The sequence below is a fragment of the Symphalangus syndactylus genome, chromosome 16 (genome assembly GCF_028878055.3).
Source record: "Symphalangus syndactylus isolate Jambi chromosome 16, NHGRI_mSymSyn1-v2.1_pri, whole genome shotgun sequence".
NCBI lineage: Eukaryota > Metazoa > Chordata > Mammalia > Primates > Hylobatidae > Symphalangus > Symphalangus syndactylus.
This window is the reverse complement of record NC_072438.2, coordinates 66,976,891-66,996,918: the sequence shown is the minus strand read 5'-3', so window position 1 is coordinate 66,996,918 and position 20,028 is coordinate 66,976,891. Positions and strand designations below refer to the sequence as shown.

The window sequence follows — 20,028 nt, the reverse complement described above, 5'->3', positions numbered from 1 at the left end:
TCTTTCTCCCCTTCCCGTTCCCTTTCTTCCTTACAGTTATACATTAAGTTTAGCAGACTCTAAACTGGGAGCGAGTTCTTTTTGCACAATTCACTTTTCTGTCTTTTTTTTTCCCCTCATTCCTCTGTCAGGTGACGATTCGTTAAAATTATGGGACATCCGACAATTTAATAAGCCACTTTTTTCAGCCTCGGGTCTTCCTACCATGTTCCCAATGTAAGTAGCATATTTTAAATATTTGATCAGCGTAGAAGAATGGAAAAGAAGTACTTTTACTTTAATGTTAATTTATATCATACGTCTTTTAGATCTTCTGGAAAACAGACTTGACAGAGTGATCAAAATCTGTTTTTTGAAAAATATATATATATTTTTTATTTTGCACATTCCTCAGACTTCAAAAACTTTTTTGAAGTTAAAATTATGTATTTGAGGCCGGGCGCGGTGGCTCACGCTTATAATCCCAGCACTTTGGGAGGCTGAGGCAGGCGGATCATGAGGTCAGGAGATCGAGACCACGGTGAAACCCCGTCTCTACTAAAAATACAAAAAATTAGCCGGGCGTGGTGGCGGGCGCCTGTAGTCCCAGCTACTCGGAGAGGCTGAGGCAGGAGAATGGCGTGAACCCGGGAGGCGGAGCTCGCAGTGAGCCGAGATTGTGCCACTGCACTCCAGCCTGGGCGACAGAGCGAGACTCCGTCAAAAAAAAATAAAAATAAAAAAAAAAGAAATTTTGTACTTGATTTATTCATATGTTTGTGTGTATTGTATGCACGCACAAGTCTTGGAGTAGTAAAATATATTTTAAGAGATCCAATTGTTCTTTTAATATTGTACACATGACAAGGTAGGCCTTTTAAAATTTGTGGTTTTTAAAAATTTGAGCTCTAGTCAGCCAGGCATGGTGGCTCACGCCTGTAATCCTAGCACTTTGGGAGGCTGAGGCAGGCAGATCACAAGGTCAGGAGATCGAGACCATCGTGGCTAACAATGGTGAAACCCCGTCTCTACTAAAAATACAAAAAATTAGCCGGGTGTGGTGGCGGGCACCTGTAGTCCCAGCTACTCGGGAGGCTGAGGCAGGAGAATGGCGTGAACCTGGGAGGCGGAGCTTGCAGTGAGCCAAGATTGCACCACTGCACTCCAGCCTGGGGGACAGAGCGAGACTCCATCTCAAAAAAAAAAAAAAAAAAAAAAAAAAAATTGAGCTCTAATACCTTCAAAGCAGTTTTTAATATTTACTGAGCATTTATAGTACAGCTCATTTTCTCATTTTTTTAATCATCCAAATCAGTAATTCAGCATCCTTCACTTGTTCAGACTGTCTTGCTCTGGGTAGCTGAACACTGTTATCTCCAATCTACTAAATTGGCACCTGAAACTTTTAAAGGTTTTCTTGAAGCAGCTGAGGCAAAACTTGACCTCTAAGTCCTATAGTTGGTGCCTAGGCAAATTGTTCTATTTTGGTAGAAATGAAATAATGATCAACAGAGAAGAGCATGAAGATAATGGAAGTGTCAAATGAAGGAAGCTGTATGAAAGCTGTATGATAATGCAGTACTAACTCTAACATGTCTGCTGCCCATAGCATTTTATGTTCAAACAAACATGAGTTTATAGCTGATGATAATTTTTTGAGCTATTATACCTGCTACAAGTAATGCTAACTATATAACTTCTGATGGTAATTTTTTGAGCTACTATACCTGCTACAAGTAATGCTGACTATATAACTTCTTTGGGTCATGTCTTAGATTAGTCACAATCAGATGGCCAGACTGCTAACAATAAGAGCCTTGGAATCATAGCCATCAATTGGGTTCCAGCAATGCAACCTGTGGCTCATTTCATGGTGCTCAACTTGACATAACTCAAATTATTTGGGGGTGATAGTAGTGGTGTTAGTGAAAATAGTTTTTAAAATGGCCAAAATAATCATTACTTAGACATTAGTCATATATATATCTGTCTGTAGACACTCTTAATGTCTATATTGAGTTTTTTTTATACTTCCTTTACCTTAAAAAAATTACAGTGTAGAAGTTAAAAAGCAGAGATTCTGGAGTCTGACTGCCTAAGTTTGAATCCCAGCTGTGCTACTTACTTTTGTTGCCGTGTGCAAGGTGTAATTAAATTATTTTCTTCAGTTCCCTCATCAGTAAAATGTGGATAATAACTACCGCATAGGATTATTGTGACGATTAAACAAATTAATGAAAGTGCTTGACTCATAAGCCCTATATAGGAGTTAGCTCTTATTACAGAGATGTTTATATTTTATTTAATTCACTAATTATTGCTGGACTATTGTGGAGGTCATAAGCTTATACTCATAAACTCTTTTTTTCTGTAGGACTGACTGCTGTTTCAGTCCAGATGATAAGCTCATAGTCACTGGTACATCTATTCAAAGAGGATGTGGCAGCGGCAAACTTGTTTTCTTTGAGCGTAGGACTTTCCAAAGGGTGTATGAAATAGACATCACAGATGCGGTACGTATATTCTTTTCTCCTCAGCCTTGAGAATACATAAAGTTTGCCTCTTACCCATCTTTTGGTTTTGTTTGTTAAGTAGAATATAAGCCCTGGCCTTGAGAGCACGGTGATAGCTGCTTTTCACTCCAGCGTAGGAGTTATCAGTATGTTGTTGACGGCTGAGCTACCCTATCCCTTTCCACAACCCAATATTTCCTATGGGCCTACACTTTAGTAGGAATTCAGTTGGGTTTCCCTCCCTGCCAACCAAATTGAGGAGTGAAGAAGATGATCATCATTTAAGATACAGAAAGGAGCATCCCACAATGGGCATGTTTGTGAGGATCCTAGGGATTGTCGACAGAAGTGAAAGGTTAAGAAGTGACGAAGTTTAACATTGTTCCCGAAACCATGAAAACTTTGACAGAACTCTGCTGGTGTGGGTTGTAGTCATTAAAGTCAGGCTCAGCTTGCACTGAACTTAATTGCTATTTAGTTATTTGGAAGTTTAAAACATTTCAGATTTAACTTCGTCACCTTAAAAAAAAAAAAACATTAGTTTTCTTTACAGATTTATATGAACACTAAAACACCAGCATTCACTCGTTCATTCATTCATTTGTTCATGTCCTGAGACTGAGACTGGAGCCACATGTAATACAATAAGAATGAAAATTCCCAGAGGAAAATTTGAATTCCTTTAAACTGTATATTATTATTCACATGGTAAAGCAAATCATTGTAATTTTCTGAGTATTAAACAGGCCAATTAATGTCTGTGTAAATTTTCTTTGGCTTATTGTCAAATCTTTTAGTAATATCCTATATCTTAAACAGTGCTCTTATGTAGGTTTTTCCAGTTGTTTCAGCTCTTTGTAAACAGTTGAGACATATTATGCACTTAAGTGACTCAGACAATTGAACAACTGTTTTTAAATTACCAGCAAAAAACTCCTGTCTCTAATGTTCTAGTATTACTATGAAGTCTTAATTTGCAGGTTCTGTATGTAAAACCACACTATAGAGTATTACAGTAGAAGTGAAATATCAATGAGATTAATTATAGATGAGTACTTATGTTTAATAGATTCTAATCTCATGACATAATTTGAAATGTGCCAGCACTCACAATGCTTTTTCTGGGTGCATTAGGAGCCAACTAAAACACTAGAATCAAAGAAAACAATTGAATCTATCAACTTTCATCTCAGAAAGTAAAATTATTGTAATTGGTTGTTCCAGAAATAAGCTCTGTTCTACTGTGCCTCTAAATGACTATACATTTCAGTATCACACTTGATGTATTTTTAAATTGTAGCTTAAGTTGAACTGTAAATAAATTAAGGGATGTAGACATATGATTACACTTTTAAAGACATGCTGGGCTTCTGTAGTTTATAGGAAGAACATACTGTTTGCTGGAAAAATCAGTGTCTCATAATGTGATACATTTTTGCTCTCTGTGTTACTTTTATAGGTAGATCTTTTTCTCCATAGTACTTACCACTGCCTCATATATTGTATATTTGTTTGGTTTTGTCTGTCTTCTTCTACTAGGATGTAAGTCACACAGGGCAGAAACTTTTTGTTCACTGCAGTATCCTCGATGCTTTGAACAGTGCCTGGCACATAGAGATAGCTCTTAATATTAATTGAATGAGTGAGAGAGATACTTGGGAAGTGCAAGTAAGGCATATTGTAGATCATGTGTAAATCTTCGACTAAATGTGTCTTTGGAGAGTGAGGCAGGAGAGAGATATCTAGAGTTAGAAAGGTAAAACTGCTCTTGTATACAATTAGAAGATGACTATCTTGTGTCTTTTTATTTTTTTTAAAGCAGAGGAAGACACATTCAGATCTAAGTTTTGAAATGGTTAATTCTTGTTGAAATACAAGGTTTAGTTTTATAAGATTTGGTGATTCTGTGTAGATGAAGCCAGAAATTTATAATTTGGGAGACTGGGTGAATGTTCATTGATATAAAAATACATAGAGATAAAATAAAGCAGATTTTGGAAGAAGGACAGTGAATTCTGTTCTTGATATGTTGAGCTTGAAATACCTACAGGAATTCTGTGTAGAGATACTCAGTATGCAGATGGTTTAATAAGTTTGGTGCGTAAGAGAAAGAAGAGACAGTTTTGGTAAAAACATTTATAGTGCATAGCTGAAATGTTGATTGCTGATGAGTTTGATTAAGGTAAGGGAATAAAGGATAGAAAAATGAGCCCTAAGAAATGTCATCATTTAAGAGACGAGCAAATGAAAAGAAGCTAAGAAAGGAGAAATTTCATAAATAAATAGAGCATACAATATTGAATCATCTGAGAAAAGTTGGAAGACAAATTATGAGATCCATTTTAATAGATGGGTGAAGAGAGAACTTCAAATAGGAACAAAACCACACACCCCAAGGAGTCCTATTCAATTGTTGATTTAGTGAGGGGGAGGGCTTATTGTTAACATCAAACAGCATCATTTTTCTGTTTATATATTAGAATGCTATGTTAAATAAAGGGGCTTTTAACAGTCCCTTTGACCTGTTGTCCCAAGTTTTATGTCTTCTTGGAATGTAAAAAAAAAAATACATTTCTTGGAATGAATAAAAGGTGGACACTTTGCTAGAAGAGCCAAAAGACACCTCTTTTATAATTTTGTGTTGGAAATACCACACTCCAAGGTAGTAAGGAACTTAACTGTGTTGAGTTTTAATTTGCATAAAAGGCAGCATCTCATATTCTTTTTTTTTTTTTTTATTATACTTTAGGGTTTTAGGGTACATGTGCACAATGTGCAGGTTTGTTACATATGTATCCATGTGCCATGTTGATTTCCTGCACCCATTAACTCGTCATTTAGCATTAGGTGTATCTCCTAATGCTGTCCCTCCCCCCTCCCCCCACCCCACAACAGTCCCCGGAGTGTGATGTTCCCCTTCCTGTGTCCATGAGTTCTCATTATTCAATTCCCACCTATGAGTGAGAACATGCGGTGTTTGCTTTTTGTCCTTGCGATAGCTTACTGAGAATGATGTTTTCCAGTTTCATCCATGTCCCTACAAAGGACACGAACTCATCATTTTTTATGGCTGCATAGTATTCCATGGTGTATATGTGCCACATTTTCTTAATCCAGTCTATCATTGTTGGACATTTGGGTTGGTTCCAACTCTTTGCTATTGTGAATAGTGCCGCAATAAACATACGTGTGCATGTGTCTTTATAGCAGCATGATTTATAGTCCTTTGGGTATATACCCAGTAATGGGATGGCTGGGTCAAACGGTATTTCTAGTTCGAGATCCCTGAGGAATCGCCACACTGACTTCCACAGTGGTTGAACTAGTTTACAGTCCCACCAACAGTGTAAAAGTGTTCCTATTTCTCCACATCCTCTCCAGCACCTGTTGTTTCCAGATTTTTTAATGATGGCCATTTTAACTGGTGTGAGATGGTATCTCACTGTGGTTTTGATTTGCATTTCTCTGATGGCCAGTGATGATGAGCATTTCTTCATGTGCTTTTTGGCTGCATAAATGTCTTCTTTTGAGAAGTGTCTGTTCATGTCCTCTGCCCACTTTTTGATGGGGTTGTTTGTTTTTTTCTTGTAAATTTGTTTGAGTTCATTGTAGATTCTGGATATTAGCCCTTTGTCAGATGAGTAGATTGCAAAAATTTTCTCCCATTCTGTAGGTTGCCTGTTCACTCTGATGATAGTTTCTTTTGCTGTGCAGAAGCTCTTTAGTTTAATGAGATCCCATTTGTCGATTTTGGCTTTTGTTGCCATTGCTTTTGGTGTTTTAGACATGAAGTCCTTGCCCACGCCTATGTCCTGAATGGTATTGCCTAGGTTTTCTTGTAGGATTTTAATGGTTTTAGGTCTAACATATAAGTCTTTAATCCATCTTGAATTAATTTTTGTATAAGGTGTAAGGAAGGGATCCAGTTTCAGCTTTCTACATATGGCTAGCCAGTTTTCCCAGCACCATTTATTAAATAGGGAATCCTTTCCCCATTTCTTGTTTTTGTCAGGTTTGTCAAAGATCAGATAGTTGTAGCTATGTGGCATAATTTCTGAGGGCTCTGTTCTGTTCCATTGATCTATGTCTCTGTTGTGGTACCAGTACCATGCTGTTTTGGCTACTGTAGCCTTGTAGTATAGTTTAAAGTCAGGTAGCGTGATGCCTCCAGCTTTGTTCTTTTGGCTTAGGATTGACTTGGCGATGCGGGCTCTTTTTTGGTTCCATATGAACTTTAAAGTAGTTTTTTCCAATTCTGTGAAGAAAGTCACTGGTAGCTTGATGGGGATGGCATTGAATCTATAAATTACCTTGGGCAGTATGGCCATTTTCACGATATTGATTCTTCCAACCCATGAGCATGGAATGTTCTTCCATTTGTTTGTATCCTCTTTTATTTCATTGAGCAGTGGTTTGTAGTTCTCCTTGAAGAGGTCCTTCACATCCCTTGTAAGTTGGATTCCTAGGTATTTTATTCTCTTTGAAGCAATTGTGAATGGGAGTTCACTCATGATTTGGCTCTCTGTTTGTCTGTTATTGGTGTACAAGAATGCTTGTGATTTTTGTACATTAATTTTGTATCCTGAGACTTTGCTGAAGTTGCTAATCAGCTTAAGGAGATTTTGGGCTGAGACAATGGGGTTTTCTAGATATACAATCATATCATCTGCAAACAGGGACAATTTGACTTCCTCTTTTCCTAACTGAATACCCTTTATTTCCTTCTCTTGCCTGATTGCCCTGGCCAGAACTTCCAGCACTATGTTGAATAGGAGAGGTGAGAGAGGGCATCCCTGCCTTGTGCCAGTTTTCAGAGGGAATGCTTCCAGTTTTTGCCCATTCAGTATGATATTGGCTGTGGGTTTGTCGTAGATAGCTCTTATTATTTTGAGATACGTCCCATCAATACCTAATTTATTGAGAGTTTTTAGCATGAAGGGTTGTTGAATTTTGTCAAAGGCCTTTTCTGCATCTATTGAGATAATCATGTGGTTTTTGTCTTTGGTTCTGTTTATATGCTGGATTACATTTATTGATTTGCGTATGTTGAACCAGCCTTGCATCCCAAGGATGAAGCCCACTTGATCATGGTGGATAAGCTTTTTGATGTGCTGCTGGATTCAGTTTGCCAGTATTTTATTGAGGATTTTTGCATCAATGTTCATCAAGGATATTGATCTGAAATTCTCTTTTTTGGTTATGTCTCTGCCAGGTTTTGGTATCAGGATGATGCTGGCTTCGTAAAATGTGTTAGGGAGGATTCCCTCTTTTTCTATCGATTGGAATAGTTTCAGAAGGAATGGTACCAGTTCCTCCTTGTACCTCTGGTAGAATTCAGCTGTGAATCCATCAGGTCCTGGCCTCTTTTTGGTTGGTAAGCTATTGATTATTGCCACAATTTCAGAACCTGTTATTGGTCTATTCAGAGATTCAACTTCTTCCTGGTTTAGTCTTGGGAGGGTGTATTTGTCGAGGAATTTATCCATTTCTTCTAGATTTTCTAGTTTATTTGCATAGAGGTGTTTGTAGTATTCTCTGATGGTAGATTGTATTTCTGTGGGATCGGTGGTGATATCCCCTTTTTCGTTTTTTATTGCATCTATTTGATTCTTCTCTCTTTTCTTCTTTATTAGTCTTGCTAGCGGTCCATCAATTTTGTTGATCTTTTCAAAAAACCAGCTCCTGGATTCATTAATTTTTTGAAGGGTTTTTTGTGTCTCTATTTCCTTCAGTTCTGCTCTGATTTTAGTTATTTCTAGCCTTCTGCTAGCTTCTGAATGTGTTTGCTCTTGCTTTTCTAGTTCTTTTAATTGTGATGTTAGGGTGTGAATTTTGGATCTTTCCTGCTTTCTCTTGTGGGCATTTAGTGCTATAAATTTCCCTCTACACACTGCTTTGAACGTGTCCCAGAGATTCTGGTATGTTGTGTCTTTGTTCTCATTGGTTTCAAAGAACATCTTTATTTCTGCCTTCATTTCATTATGTACCCAATAGTCATTCAGGAGCAGGTTGTTCAGTTTCCATGTAGTTGAGCGGTTTTGAGTGAGTTTCTTAATCCTGAGTTCTAGTTTGATTGCACTGTGGTCTGAGAGACAGTTTGTTATAATTTCTGTTCTTTTACATTTGCTGAGGAGAGCTTTACTTCCAACTATGTGGTCAATTTTGGAATAGGTGTGGTGTGGTGCTGAAAAAAATGTATATTCTGTTGACTTGGGGTGGAGAGTTCTGTAGATGTCTATTAGGTCCACTTTATGTAGAGCTGAGTTCAATTCCTGGATATCCTTGTTAACTTTCTGTCTCGTTGATCTGTCTAATGCTGACAGTGGGGTGTTAAAATCTCCCATTATTATTGTATGGGAGTTTAAGTCCCTTTGTAGGTCACTGAGGACTTGCTTTATGAATCTGGGTGCTCCTGTGTTGGGTGCATATATATTTAGGATAGTTAGCTCTTCTTGTTGAATTGATCCCTTTACCATTATGTAATGGCCTTCTTTCTCTCTTTTGATCTTTGTTGGTTTAAAGTCTATTTTATCAGAGACTAGGATTGCAACCCCTGCCTTTTTTTGTTTTCCAGTTGCTTGATAGATCTTCCTCCATCCCTTTATTTTGAGTCTATGTGTGTCTCTGCACGTGAGATGGGTTTCCTGAATACAGCACACTGATGGGTCCTGACTCCTTATCCAGTTTGCCAGTCTGTGTCTTTTGATTGGAGCATTTAGCCCATTTACATTTAACGTTAATATTGTTATGCGTGAATCTGATCCTGTCATTATGATGTTAGTTGGTTATTTTGCTCATTAGATGCTATAGTTTCTTCCTAGCCTTGATGGTCTTTACAGTTTGGCATGTTTTTGCAGTGGCTGGTACCGGTTGTTCCTTTCCATGTTTAGTGCTTCCTTCAGGAGCTCTTTTAGGGCAGGCCTGGTGGTGACAAAATCACTCAGCGTTTGCTTGTCTGTAAAGTATTTTATTTCTCCTTCACTTATGAAGCTTAGTTTGGCGGGATAGGAAATTCTGGGTTGAAAATTCTTTTGTTTAAGAATGTTGAATATCGGCCCCCACTCTCTTCTGGCTTGTAGAGTTTCTGCTGAGAGATCAGCTGTTAGTCTGATGGGCTTCCCTTTGTGGGTAACCCGACCTTTCTCTCTGGCTGCCCTTAACATTTTTTCCTTCATTTCAACTTTGGTGAATCTGACAATTATGTGTCTTGGAGTTGCCCTTCTCGAGGAGTATCTTTGTGGCGTTCTCTGTATTTCCTGAATCTGAATGCTGGCCTGCCTTGCTAGATTGGGGAAGTTCTCCTGGATAATATCTTGCAGAGTGTTTTCCAACTTGGTTCCATTCTCCCCATCATTTTCAGGTACACCAATCAGACGTAGGTTTGGTCTTTTCACATAGTCCCAAATTTCTTGGAGGCTTTGTTCATTTCTTTTTATTCTTTTTTCTCTAAACTTTCCTTCTCTCTTCATTTCATTCATTTCATCTTCCATCAGCGATACCCTTTCTTACAGTTGATCGCATCTGCTACTGAGGCTTCTGCAATCTTCGCGTAGTTCTCGAAACTTGGCTTTCAGCTCCATCAGCTCCTTGAAGCCCTTCTCTCCATTGGTTATTCTAGTTTTCCATTCTTGTAATTTTTTTTCAAAGTTTTTAACTTCTTTGCTATTGTTTTGAATTTCCTCTCGTAGCTCAGAGTAGTTTGATCGTCTGAAGCCTTCTTCTCTCAACTCATCAAAGTCATCCTCCATCCAGCTTTGTTCCGTTGCTGGTGAGGAACTGTGTTCCTTTGGAGGAGGAGAGGTGCTCTGTTTTTTAGAGTTTCCAGTTTTTTTGGTCTGTTTTTTCCCCATCTTTGTGGTTTTATCTACTTTTTGTCTTTGATGATGGTGATGTACAGATGGATATTTGGTGTGGATGTCCTTTCTGTTTGTTAGTTTTCCTTCTACCAGACAGGACCCTCAGCTGCAGGTCTGTTGGAGTTTACTAGAGGTCCACTCCAGACCCTGTTTGGCTGGGTGTCAGCAGCGGTGGCTGCAGAACAGCGGATTTTCGTGAGACCACAAATTCAGCTTTCTGATAGTTTCTCTGAAAGTTTTGTCTCAGAGGAGTACCCGGTTGAATGAGGTGTCAGTCTGTCCCTACTGGGGGGGTGCCTCCCAGTTAGGCTGCTCAGGGGTGAGGGACCCACTTTAGGAGGCAGTCTGTCCGTTCTCAGAACTCCAGCTGCGTGCTGGGAGAACCACTACTCTCTTCAAAGCTGTCAGTCAGACAGGGACATTTAAGTCTGTGGAGGTTCTTGCTGGGTTTTTGTTTGTCTGTGTCCTGCCCCCAGAGGTGGAGCCTACAGAGGCAGGCAGGCCTCCTTGAGCTGTGGTGGGCTCCACCCAGTTCGAGCTTCCTGGCTGCTTTGTTTACCTAAGCAAGCCTGGGCAATGGCGGGCGCCCCTCCCCCAGCCTCGCTGCCGCCTTGCAGCTTGATCTCAGACTGCTGTGCTAGCAATCAGCGAGACTCCATGGGCTTAGGATCCTCCGAGCCAGGTGTGGGACACAATCTCCTAGTGTGCCGTTTTCCAGGCCCGTTGGAAAAGCGCAGTATTAGGATGGGACTGACCCGATATTCCAGGTGCCGTCTCTTTCCTCTTTCTTTGACTAGGAAAGGGAACTCCCTGACCCCTTGCGCTTCCCGAGTGAGGCAATGTCTCGCCCTGCTTCGGCTCGTGCACAGTGCGCTTCACCGACTGTCCTGCACCCGCTGTTAGGCACTCCCTAGTGAGATGAAACCGGTACCTCAAGCAGAAATGCAGAAATCACCAGTCTTCTGTGTCGCTGGGGCTGGGAGCTGGAGACCGGAGCTGTTCCTATTCCGCCATCTTGGCTCCACCGCATCTCATATTCTTAATATCAGCAGCTAGTAGTGTACTTGTTTGACTAAGGCACAGACAGTGATGGCATTATGTCTATCCTAGATGTGTTCATTTACTGGACACATATAATTGGTTACGCTCTTCCCACGCCCTCTTCTAAAACAGAATAAATCCCTACGTACTTATATTCTAGGACACCAGGCTCAGTATATGTATGTGGAGCCAAACATTGTTTTCAGTCAGAAGATGTTAACAATCTATGCAATTATTCCTTTTAACTAAAAACTATCTTCACAAAAACATAGCTTCTTAAAGATATAGCAAGGGCATTTTCTATGATTATTTTTGAAACAAAGTTTTTTAAAAACCCAAAACTTGTTTTAATTCTGTTCTCTGCATTGTCATATTCTTTGAAAAATTTCCTTTCTCTATTCAGTGTAGAGATTCTCAAGTCTGTTTGCTAGGAGATGGTGTATGTTTCTTTAACATTTGCTATTTCACCATATGGTGTTTGCACACATTTTACAATTCTGCTAAAATTTTTAGAGATTTCCCTTGTAGTCTCATTGCATTTCCTCAAATTATACACTGATTTGTTTATGTCCCCACCCAAATCTCATCTTGAATTGTAGCTCCTCTTGTGCTGTGGGAAGGACCTGGTGGGATGTAATTGAATCATGGGGATGGGTCTTTTCCGTGCTGTTCTTGTGATAGTGAATAAGTCTCATGAGATCTGATGGTTTTATAAAGGGGAGTTCCCCTGCACCTGCTCTCTTGCCTGCCACCATGTAAGACGTGCCTTTGCCCCTCCTTCACCTTCCAGCATGATTGTAAGGCCTCCCCAGCCATGTGGAACTGCGAGTCAATTAAACCTCTTTCCTTTATAAATTACTCTGTCTAGGGTATATCTTTATTAGCAGTGTGAGAACGGACTAATACACACACTCTCTCTCTCTCTCCCCCCCCATTTGTTATTTAATTCTTTGGGATTTGAATAGTATGCTTGGCCTCTTTTTTAAGATGAATTCCAGAATATAACTTGAATCTTGAGTTTACAAATTCACTTTTGATTTTGGTAAGACAGCACCTTATGCTTTTTATGTATTATGTAAAGGGCTTCCATTACTCTGTTTTATACAATAAAAGCACAGGAAAGAAAGAATGGATAAAATACAACTTGGTGATGACATGTCAATTTTTAAAATTAATTTTATTTAGATGAAATTATTAAATTTTAAGCTTTTCTTAAGAGCCAGTATTTAGGGAAATATTCTGAAATAACAATATTATTAACTTGGTAGTTTTTCATCAAATGATAATTTATTGTGAAATGACTAATAGAATTTTCTTTTTAACTAGTATAAACCAAGGGACATGGTTTATGCAATTGTACCAGTATATTACCATTTATATTTTTTAACTTGAGCATGGTTAATCAGGTTGTTTTAACCTGATATTGTTTCTTGGTCTCTGCACCTCATTTGCTTTTGGCAGTAATTTCAGAGATAGCTGGCATTCCCATGGGTAAAGAGGGAAAAAGAGGAAAGGAAAAAACTCAGAAATTTTACACCTGAGCCTAACTTCTTTTCTAATTTGTTTTTGCTTAGGTACTTTGGTGAGAGACCTCTAGTTTTGTAAATACTGACTGAACAAAATGAGGATAAGAATTAAAAAACTAAACCTTTATTTTTGACAACACTGCTATAACATCTAGCATATGGCCTCTGAAGCGACAGAAAAGGAAATATGCTTTGGTATTTTCAACTGGTATGCCCTGGACATTTTAAAGTTGATTGAAAAGGCCTGGCATGACGGCTCATGCCTGTAATCCCAGCACTTTGGGAGGCCAAGGCAGGTGGATCACCTGAGGTTAGGAGTTCAAGACCAGCCTGGCCAACATGATGAACCTTGTCTCTACTAAAACTACAAAAATCAGCCAGGTGTGGTGGTGGGAGCCTGTAATCCCAGCTACTCTGTAGGCTGAAGCAGGAGAATAGCTTGAACATGGGAGGTGGAGGTTGCGGTGAGCCGAGATGGCACCACTGCACTCCAGCCTGGGCGACAGGGTGAGACTCTGTCTCAAAAAAAAAAAAATATATATATATATATATACACATATATATGCATATATATGTATATATATATGTATATATGTATATATATGTATATATATGTATATATGTATATATATATGTATATAAAATAAAGTTGATTGAAAATCCTAATATTAACATAAGAAATATGATAGTAAAGGTCTTTTAAGGAAGAAAAAAACCTCATTTTTGATTTCTAGATAATATTTGATTTTCTTTGGGACATTTTTTAAATAGTAAAGAACAAGGATTATCTTATATTTTTACTTCCTTCTATCATGGCTTGTTTTTCAGAATATCCCTTTCCTGTGAGAAATGAAATGTATAATATGCATACCTCATTCATGTTCTCTAAAAAAGAAAACTCAGAATATGAAGTATTTGCTGTCTTCTGTCAGTTTGAAATATTATGATGATCATTGTTTTCAAGAGGCTAACTCTATAGTTTGAGAAAGTATATATTGTGGAAATGAAAGTGCTAACATTTTCAAGTTGATTGAAAAGGCCTGGCGTGGTATAAATGTTATAACATAAAATGTTACATAACATAAAATTATACATAACATTTTATATGTTATGTATAATTACACATTACGCATGTAATTATGCATAACATAAATTTAAAAAGTATATATTCTGGAAATGAATGTGTTAGCACTTTTCATTTCACAAAAAAAGTTTTTGTGTTCTTATTAAGAGAGAATGTTGATGTTTTAATTCAGAGAGATTGAAGAGGAAGACTAAATGGATAAAAAGGGCCATGAAATAATAGACCCTTTATGAACCTAGCTATTTATCTTAATTTATAATGTGTAAGGGACGTACAGCCATTCAGACTATAGTCAGCCCTCCATTATTTGTACTTAGGGAGGGAAGCAGAAAGGTAATTCAAATTAATGGATATTCCAGAAGTCCTCAGAATTGGCTTTGGAATGTATCTTTGTTCTTACATTTGAATGTAGATATAGCTGATCTGGGAATTCACCTCAAACAAATTAATGATACTATGCCTGTGAAAGTTTACTCTGAAGGAGTTGAGGAACTCATCTGTTCTTTCATTTTATACTGGGAATAGAATAATCATGTTTTACTGATATAAAGTCCCAACTGAGGCAGAATTGCACCTCCTTATAAGTTTCTAGAAATAAAGGAGTCAAGCATTGTCTCTGCCCAGAGTCATACAAGGAGTAGCATTACACAGGGAGAACTTGAGCTATCAGCACTGCAAACGCTAACTGAAAATAAACTTGAAAGACTACATTTGACATTTATCTGCCTTCTAAAATATAGTGAAACCTCCTTAATGTGAAACACAAGGAGATGGAAAAAATGGGCTTTGAATTAACTAGCTTTCCATTATCTGATTTTTATTATGGAGCAATCAGGCAGCTGGTTGACTAGGGAATAGCATTTGCTTTGAATTATGTATTATTTTGAATAACGTGATATCAGCTTAATGAAATTTTACTGTAATTCACTTTTTTTAGGAGGATTAAACAATGCATATCCTAGAGGGAGCCTGAGTAACATATTTGTATTTAATAAAAATATTATATTTGCCCACAGCCAAGTGATAGGACGGTATACCTAACATAGGTGTGTGGAGCACTTGCTCACTGAGAACAGAAAGGTGGAGTCTCAGAGCACTGGTTGTTTCTTGGTCTCCCAAGATGTATGAATATTTGATAGGAAAACTGGGAATAAGTAGAAAATGATGGAGTTTTAGTGTAAATTTGCCAGTACATGTTTCTTTCTCTGGCCCTATCTTTTTTCCAGGGTCAAGAGCCAACTTCTAGCATGGCTTATTAGGACAATGTTTTACTGTCAAGAAGTGCAGTGGTCACTCAGTACTACTATCTCTAGGAGTATTTTCTTTAATCACTGAAGAAAAGAGATGCCAGTGGAATATGGTGAAAAACAATGTTGCATTTTTGCTGCCTTCATAATTTGGACTACAAGACCACCTTGAAAAACTTAAACCCTTTTTGGGGAATTTCCTAAAACAAGCAGCATACACATATAATTTAAATGGGAACTTGAATTCAGCTGGGCTCACCTACTAAGCCAGCATCAATAAGACTTGATTAAATTACTTCTTGGTTCTCATTCACCTAGAGGTATCATACTATGAAGATTCCAGAGCAGTTGTTCTTCAGATTTGAAAAATACAGTTGAATGTTTATCTGTAGGCACATGAGAGTGAAGAGAAAAGATACCTCAGATTTCTTGGTGGTTTAACTGTTAATATCTACGATATCAAATCTTAACATGTTTTTAGGTAGGGAAGATGACAGGAACTAGTTTAGTGCTGATTCCTTTTTATTATTTTAAAAAATTATGATACTGTAAAATTGATCTTTTTAAGAAAGCATACAGTTCTGTGATTTTTAACACATGTGTAGATTCATGTAATCACTATCAACACAATCAGTATACAGAACAGTACCCTCTAAAAACTCCTTTTTGCTATCCCTCTATAGTCACACACACACACCCTCTTCCACCCCCAACTCCTAAGCCCTGGCATTCACTGATGTGTTCTCCATCATTATTGTGTTGTAGTTTCAAGAATGTCATATAAATCAGCAGTCCCCAAGTTTTTGGCACCAGGGACTGGTTTCGTGGAAGACAGTATTTCCACAGACAGGGCCAGGATTAGAGTGAGGCAAGTGAGATGCTTTCCTCAATCACAAAGTTTACAGGGGCACTAAGACACTTAGTAATCAAGATAAATAAAATTTTAATGCAACAATATAAAAAATGCAAAAAATCTATGGTGAATAAAATACCAAATTTTTAAACAAAAAATGGGATCAGTAACAGTGCTGTGCCAAGCTGTATTACAGCCTAAGGCAAAAGGAAAACTCAGTTGGACTGATCCCGTCTTTATTTAAAATGTTGATGTTTTGTTTGCCATAGATTTTTTGTTTTTATTTATTTTTTATTATTATTATTGGTGGAGGCTAGAGTTGGGGAAGTGGTAACTCACTTCTGCTTGAGTGATACTTTGAATTATGGACTTCTTCCCAAATCCACCTACTACTGTTTGCTTTTCAGAGTCCTCAGATAGGTACCCTATGCCTTCTGTCCTGGTTTTTAAACAACATTCAGAGGGAGAGACTGAATGGAGTATGTTTCTGCTGTCTACAATGGCGATGGAAAAAAACAAAATGAAACAGTATAGATTATAGCAGATGTGCTTAGGAGGAAGCTTCTAAGTTAGCTGCACATTTGGAGGGACATTCATATGGTAGGAAATAAAATAATGTCATTGATCCTAGAATGAGTCACCTCTCTTACTTGGGCAGTATGTTCCCTTGACATAACTATGCCACAAGGCAGAGCTACTGGCTTTTGCTTAATTAGCTGCCATTGGTATTAAGCATACTTGGCCCAGTTTCTCAATATTATTTTCCAGAACTCATTCCTCTTGCCTACCTGCGCACTATGACATAACTCTCCTGTATAAAAATTAGACTTAACAGATTTTACAACTTTCCTAAAGAGTTCATTTCTGTGTATGAAATCCCTTACTGTCAGATCATTTTTTTCTTTATTTTTAGCCTCACATTCTCACGTTTAGAGCCTACATCCTTTGCTCTGGTCCTCATGGAGTTGGAGAACAGCTGGTTAACATCCTCTGTTTCCTTGAAGATTATAAAGTTACTGTTCAGTCTTGCCTTTGTCTGAGAGAACCAAACTTAGTCTTTTGTTCTTTTTCATTTGTTAACATTTCCTTGTGGATCTTGTTTTCTCCACACCTCTGTTGTCTTTGATACTCTCTTCTCAGCCATTTCTAAATTCTCCAGTGACCAAATTGGAGTAAGGGTCTCCTCAGGGCTGATGGTGTCATGTGGGTGGTAAGGGCATCATGATATTACTGATGTTTATTAACGTAATACATGGCACATAGTAGATGCCTGGTGAAAATGTATTTATTAATTTTGCTTTACCTTTTATTACATTTTATTCTATTATATTCTTGTTGGGACTAACTGTAATGGCCTATTCCTTACAACCTTCTCAAGTTTTTATTTTTTGGTTAATAGTTATAAAAAATCAATTTGGAATTTCAGTGCATGTATTTTCTTTTCTTTTCTTTTTTTTTTTGAGACAGAGTCTCACTTGGTCGCCCAGGCTGGAGTGCAGTGGCACGATCTCGGCTCACTGCAACCTCTGCCGCCTGGGTTCAAGTGATTCTCCTGCCTCAGCCTTCTGAGTAGCTGGGATTACAGGCACCTGCCACAGCGCCTGGCTAATTTTTGTAGATTTAGTAGAGACGGAGTTTCACCATCTTGGCCAGGCTGGTCTTGAACTCTTGACCTTGTGATCCACCCACCTCGGCCTCCCAAAGTGTTGGGATTACAGGCAAGAGCCACCGCACCCGGCCACATTTTCTTTTAGGATTGATAAAAGAAGTACACATTTATTTTAATTGTCTACTTCTTTAAAACTTTAGATGATCCTTTTTTCAAATTCACTGCAAATAGTCAGGTTTTGGGTTCATTAGAGGAAACACAGATTTACTGCAGATGCTTAAAATACTGGTAATTTAAACTCTAGTGAATATAATTTGTTTTGGTTGTTACATTATTAATGAATATGATATGTTTCCTGGATCTATTTTGTAAAATATACTCTGTGCTTTGAAGCAAAAGTTGTTTGAATTTGACACTTTATTTTATTAGAAGTCTAATCAGTCTGCCCCTACTTGGGGGTGCCTCCCAGTTAGGCTGCTCGGGGGTCAGGGGTCAGGGGCCCACTTGAGGAGGCAGTCTGCCCGTTCTCAGATCTCCAGCTACGTGCTGGGAGAACCACTAATCTCTTCAAAGCTGTCAGACAGGGACATTTAAGTCTGCAGAGGCTACTGCTGTCTTTTTGTTTGTCTGTGCCCTGCCCCCAGAGGTGGAGCCTACAGAGGCAGGCAGGCCTCTTTGAGCTGTGGTGGGCTCCACCCAGTTCGAGCTTCCTGGCTGCTTTGTTTACCTAAGCAAGCCTGGGCAATGGCGGGCGCCCCTCCCCCAGCCTCGCTGCTGCCTTGCAGTTTGATCTCAGACTGCAGCGCTAGCAATCAGCGAGACTCTGTGGGCGTAGGACCCTCCGAGCCAGGTGCAGGGTATAATCTCCTGGTGTGCCGTTTTTTTAAGCCCGTCGGAAAAGCGCAGTATTAGAGTGGGAGTGACCTGATTTTCCAGGTGCCGTCTGTCACTCCTTTCTTTGACTAGAAAAGGGAACTCCCTGACCCCTTGCGTTTCCCAAGTGAGGCAATGCCTCGCCCTGCTTCGGCTCGCGCACAGTGCGCTGCACCCACTGTCCTGCGCCCACTCTCTGGCACTCCCCAGTGAGATGAACCCGGTACCTCAGATGGAAATGTAGAAATCACCTGTCTTCTGCGTCGTTCACGCTGGGAGCTGTAGACCGGAGCTGTTCCTATTCGGCCATCTTGACACCTCACACAACTGGGTACTCCTCTGAGACAAAACTTCCAGAGGAATGATCAGGCAGCAGCATTCGTGGTTCACGAAAATCTGCTGTTCTGCAGCCTCCGCTGCTGATACCCAGGCAAACAGGGTCTGGAGTGGACCTCTAGCGAACTCCAACAGACCTGCAGCTGAGGGTCCTGTCTGTTAGAATGAAAACTAAAACACAGAAAGGACATCCACACCAAAAACCCATCTGTACATCACCATCCTCAAAGACCAAAAGTAGATAAAACCACAAAGATGGGGAAAAAACAGAGCAGAAAAACTGGAAATTCTAAAAAGCAGAGCACCTCTCCTCCTCCAAAGGAACGCAGTTCCTCACCAGCAACAGAACAAAGCTGGACGGAGAATGACTTTGACGAGTTGAGAGAAGAAGGCTTCAGACAATCAAACTACTCCGAGCTACAGGAAGAAATTCAAACCAAAGGCAAAGAAGTTAAAAACTTTGAAAAAAATTTAGACAAATGTATAACTAGAATAACCAATACAGAGAAGTGCTTAAAGGAGCTGATGGAGCTGAAAGCCAAGGCTCGAGAACTACGTGAAGAATGCAGAAGCCTCAGGAGCCGATGTGATCAACTGGAAGAAAGGGTATCAGTGATGGAAGATGAAATGAATGAAATGAAGTGACAAGGGAAGTTTAGAGAAAAAAGAATAAAAAGAAACGAACAAAGCCTCCAAGAAATATGGGACTATGTGAAAAGACCAAATCTACGTCTGATTGGTGTACCTGAAAGTGATGGGGAGAATGGAACCAAGTTGGAAAACACTCTGCAGGATATTATCCAGGAGAACTTCCCCAATCTAGCAAGGCAGGCCAACATTCAGATTCAGGAAATACAGAGAACACCACAAAGATACTACTCGAGAAGAGCAACTCCAAGATACATAATTCTCAGATTCACCAAAGTTGAAATGAAGGAAAATATGTTAACAGCAGCCAGAGAGAAAGGTCGGGTTACCCACAAAGGGAAGCCCATCAGACTAACAGCTGATCTCTCGGCAGAAACTCTACAAGACAGAAGAGAGTGGGGACCAATATTCAACATTCTTAAAGAAAAGAATTTTCAACCCAAAATCTCATGTCCAGCCAAAC

The 20,028-nt window shown here is 39.0% G+C and overlaps 1 protein-coding gene across 4 annotated transcripts in view; it reads left to right on the top strand.

The window, feature by feature from the left end:
* WDR70 (WD repeat domain 70) overlaps positions 1-20,028 on the top strand; it is a 394,244-nt gene that overhangs the window by 325,715 nt on the left and 48,501 nt on the right. For all 4 annotated transcript variants that reach the window (XM_055246343.2, XM_055246344.2, XM_055246345.2 and 1 more), the window contains 2 exons: positions 132-216; positions 2,354-2,492. In XM_055246343.2, the coding sequence (XP_055102318.1) occupies positions 132-216; positions 2,354-2,492 (224 nt within the window). The remainder of the gene's footprint in view (positions 1-131; positions 217-2,353; positions 2,493-20,028) is intronic.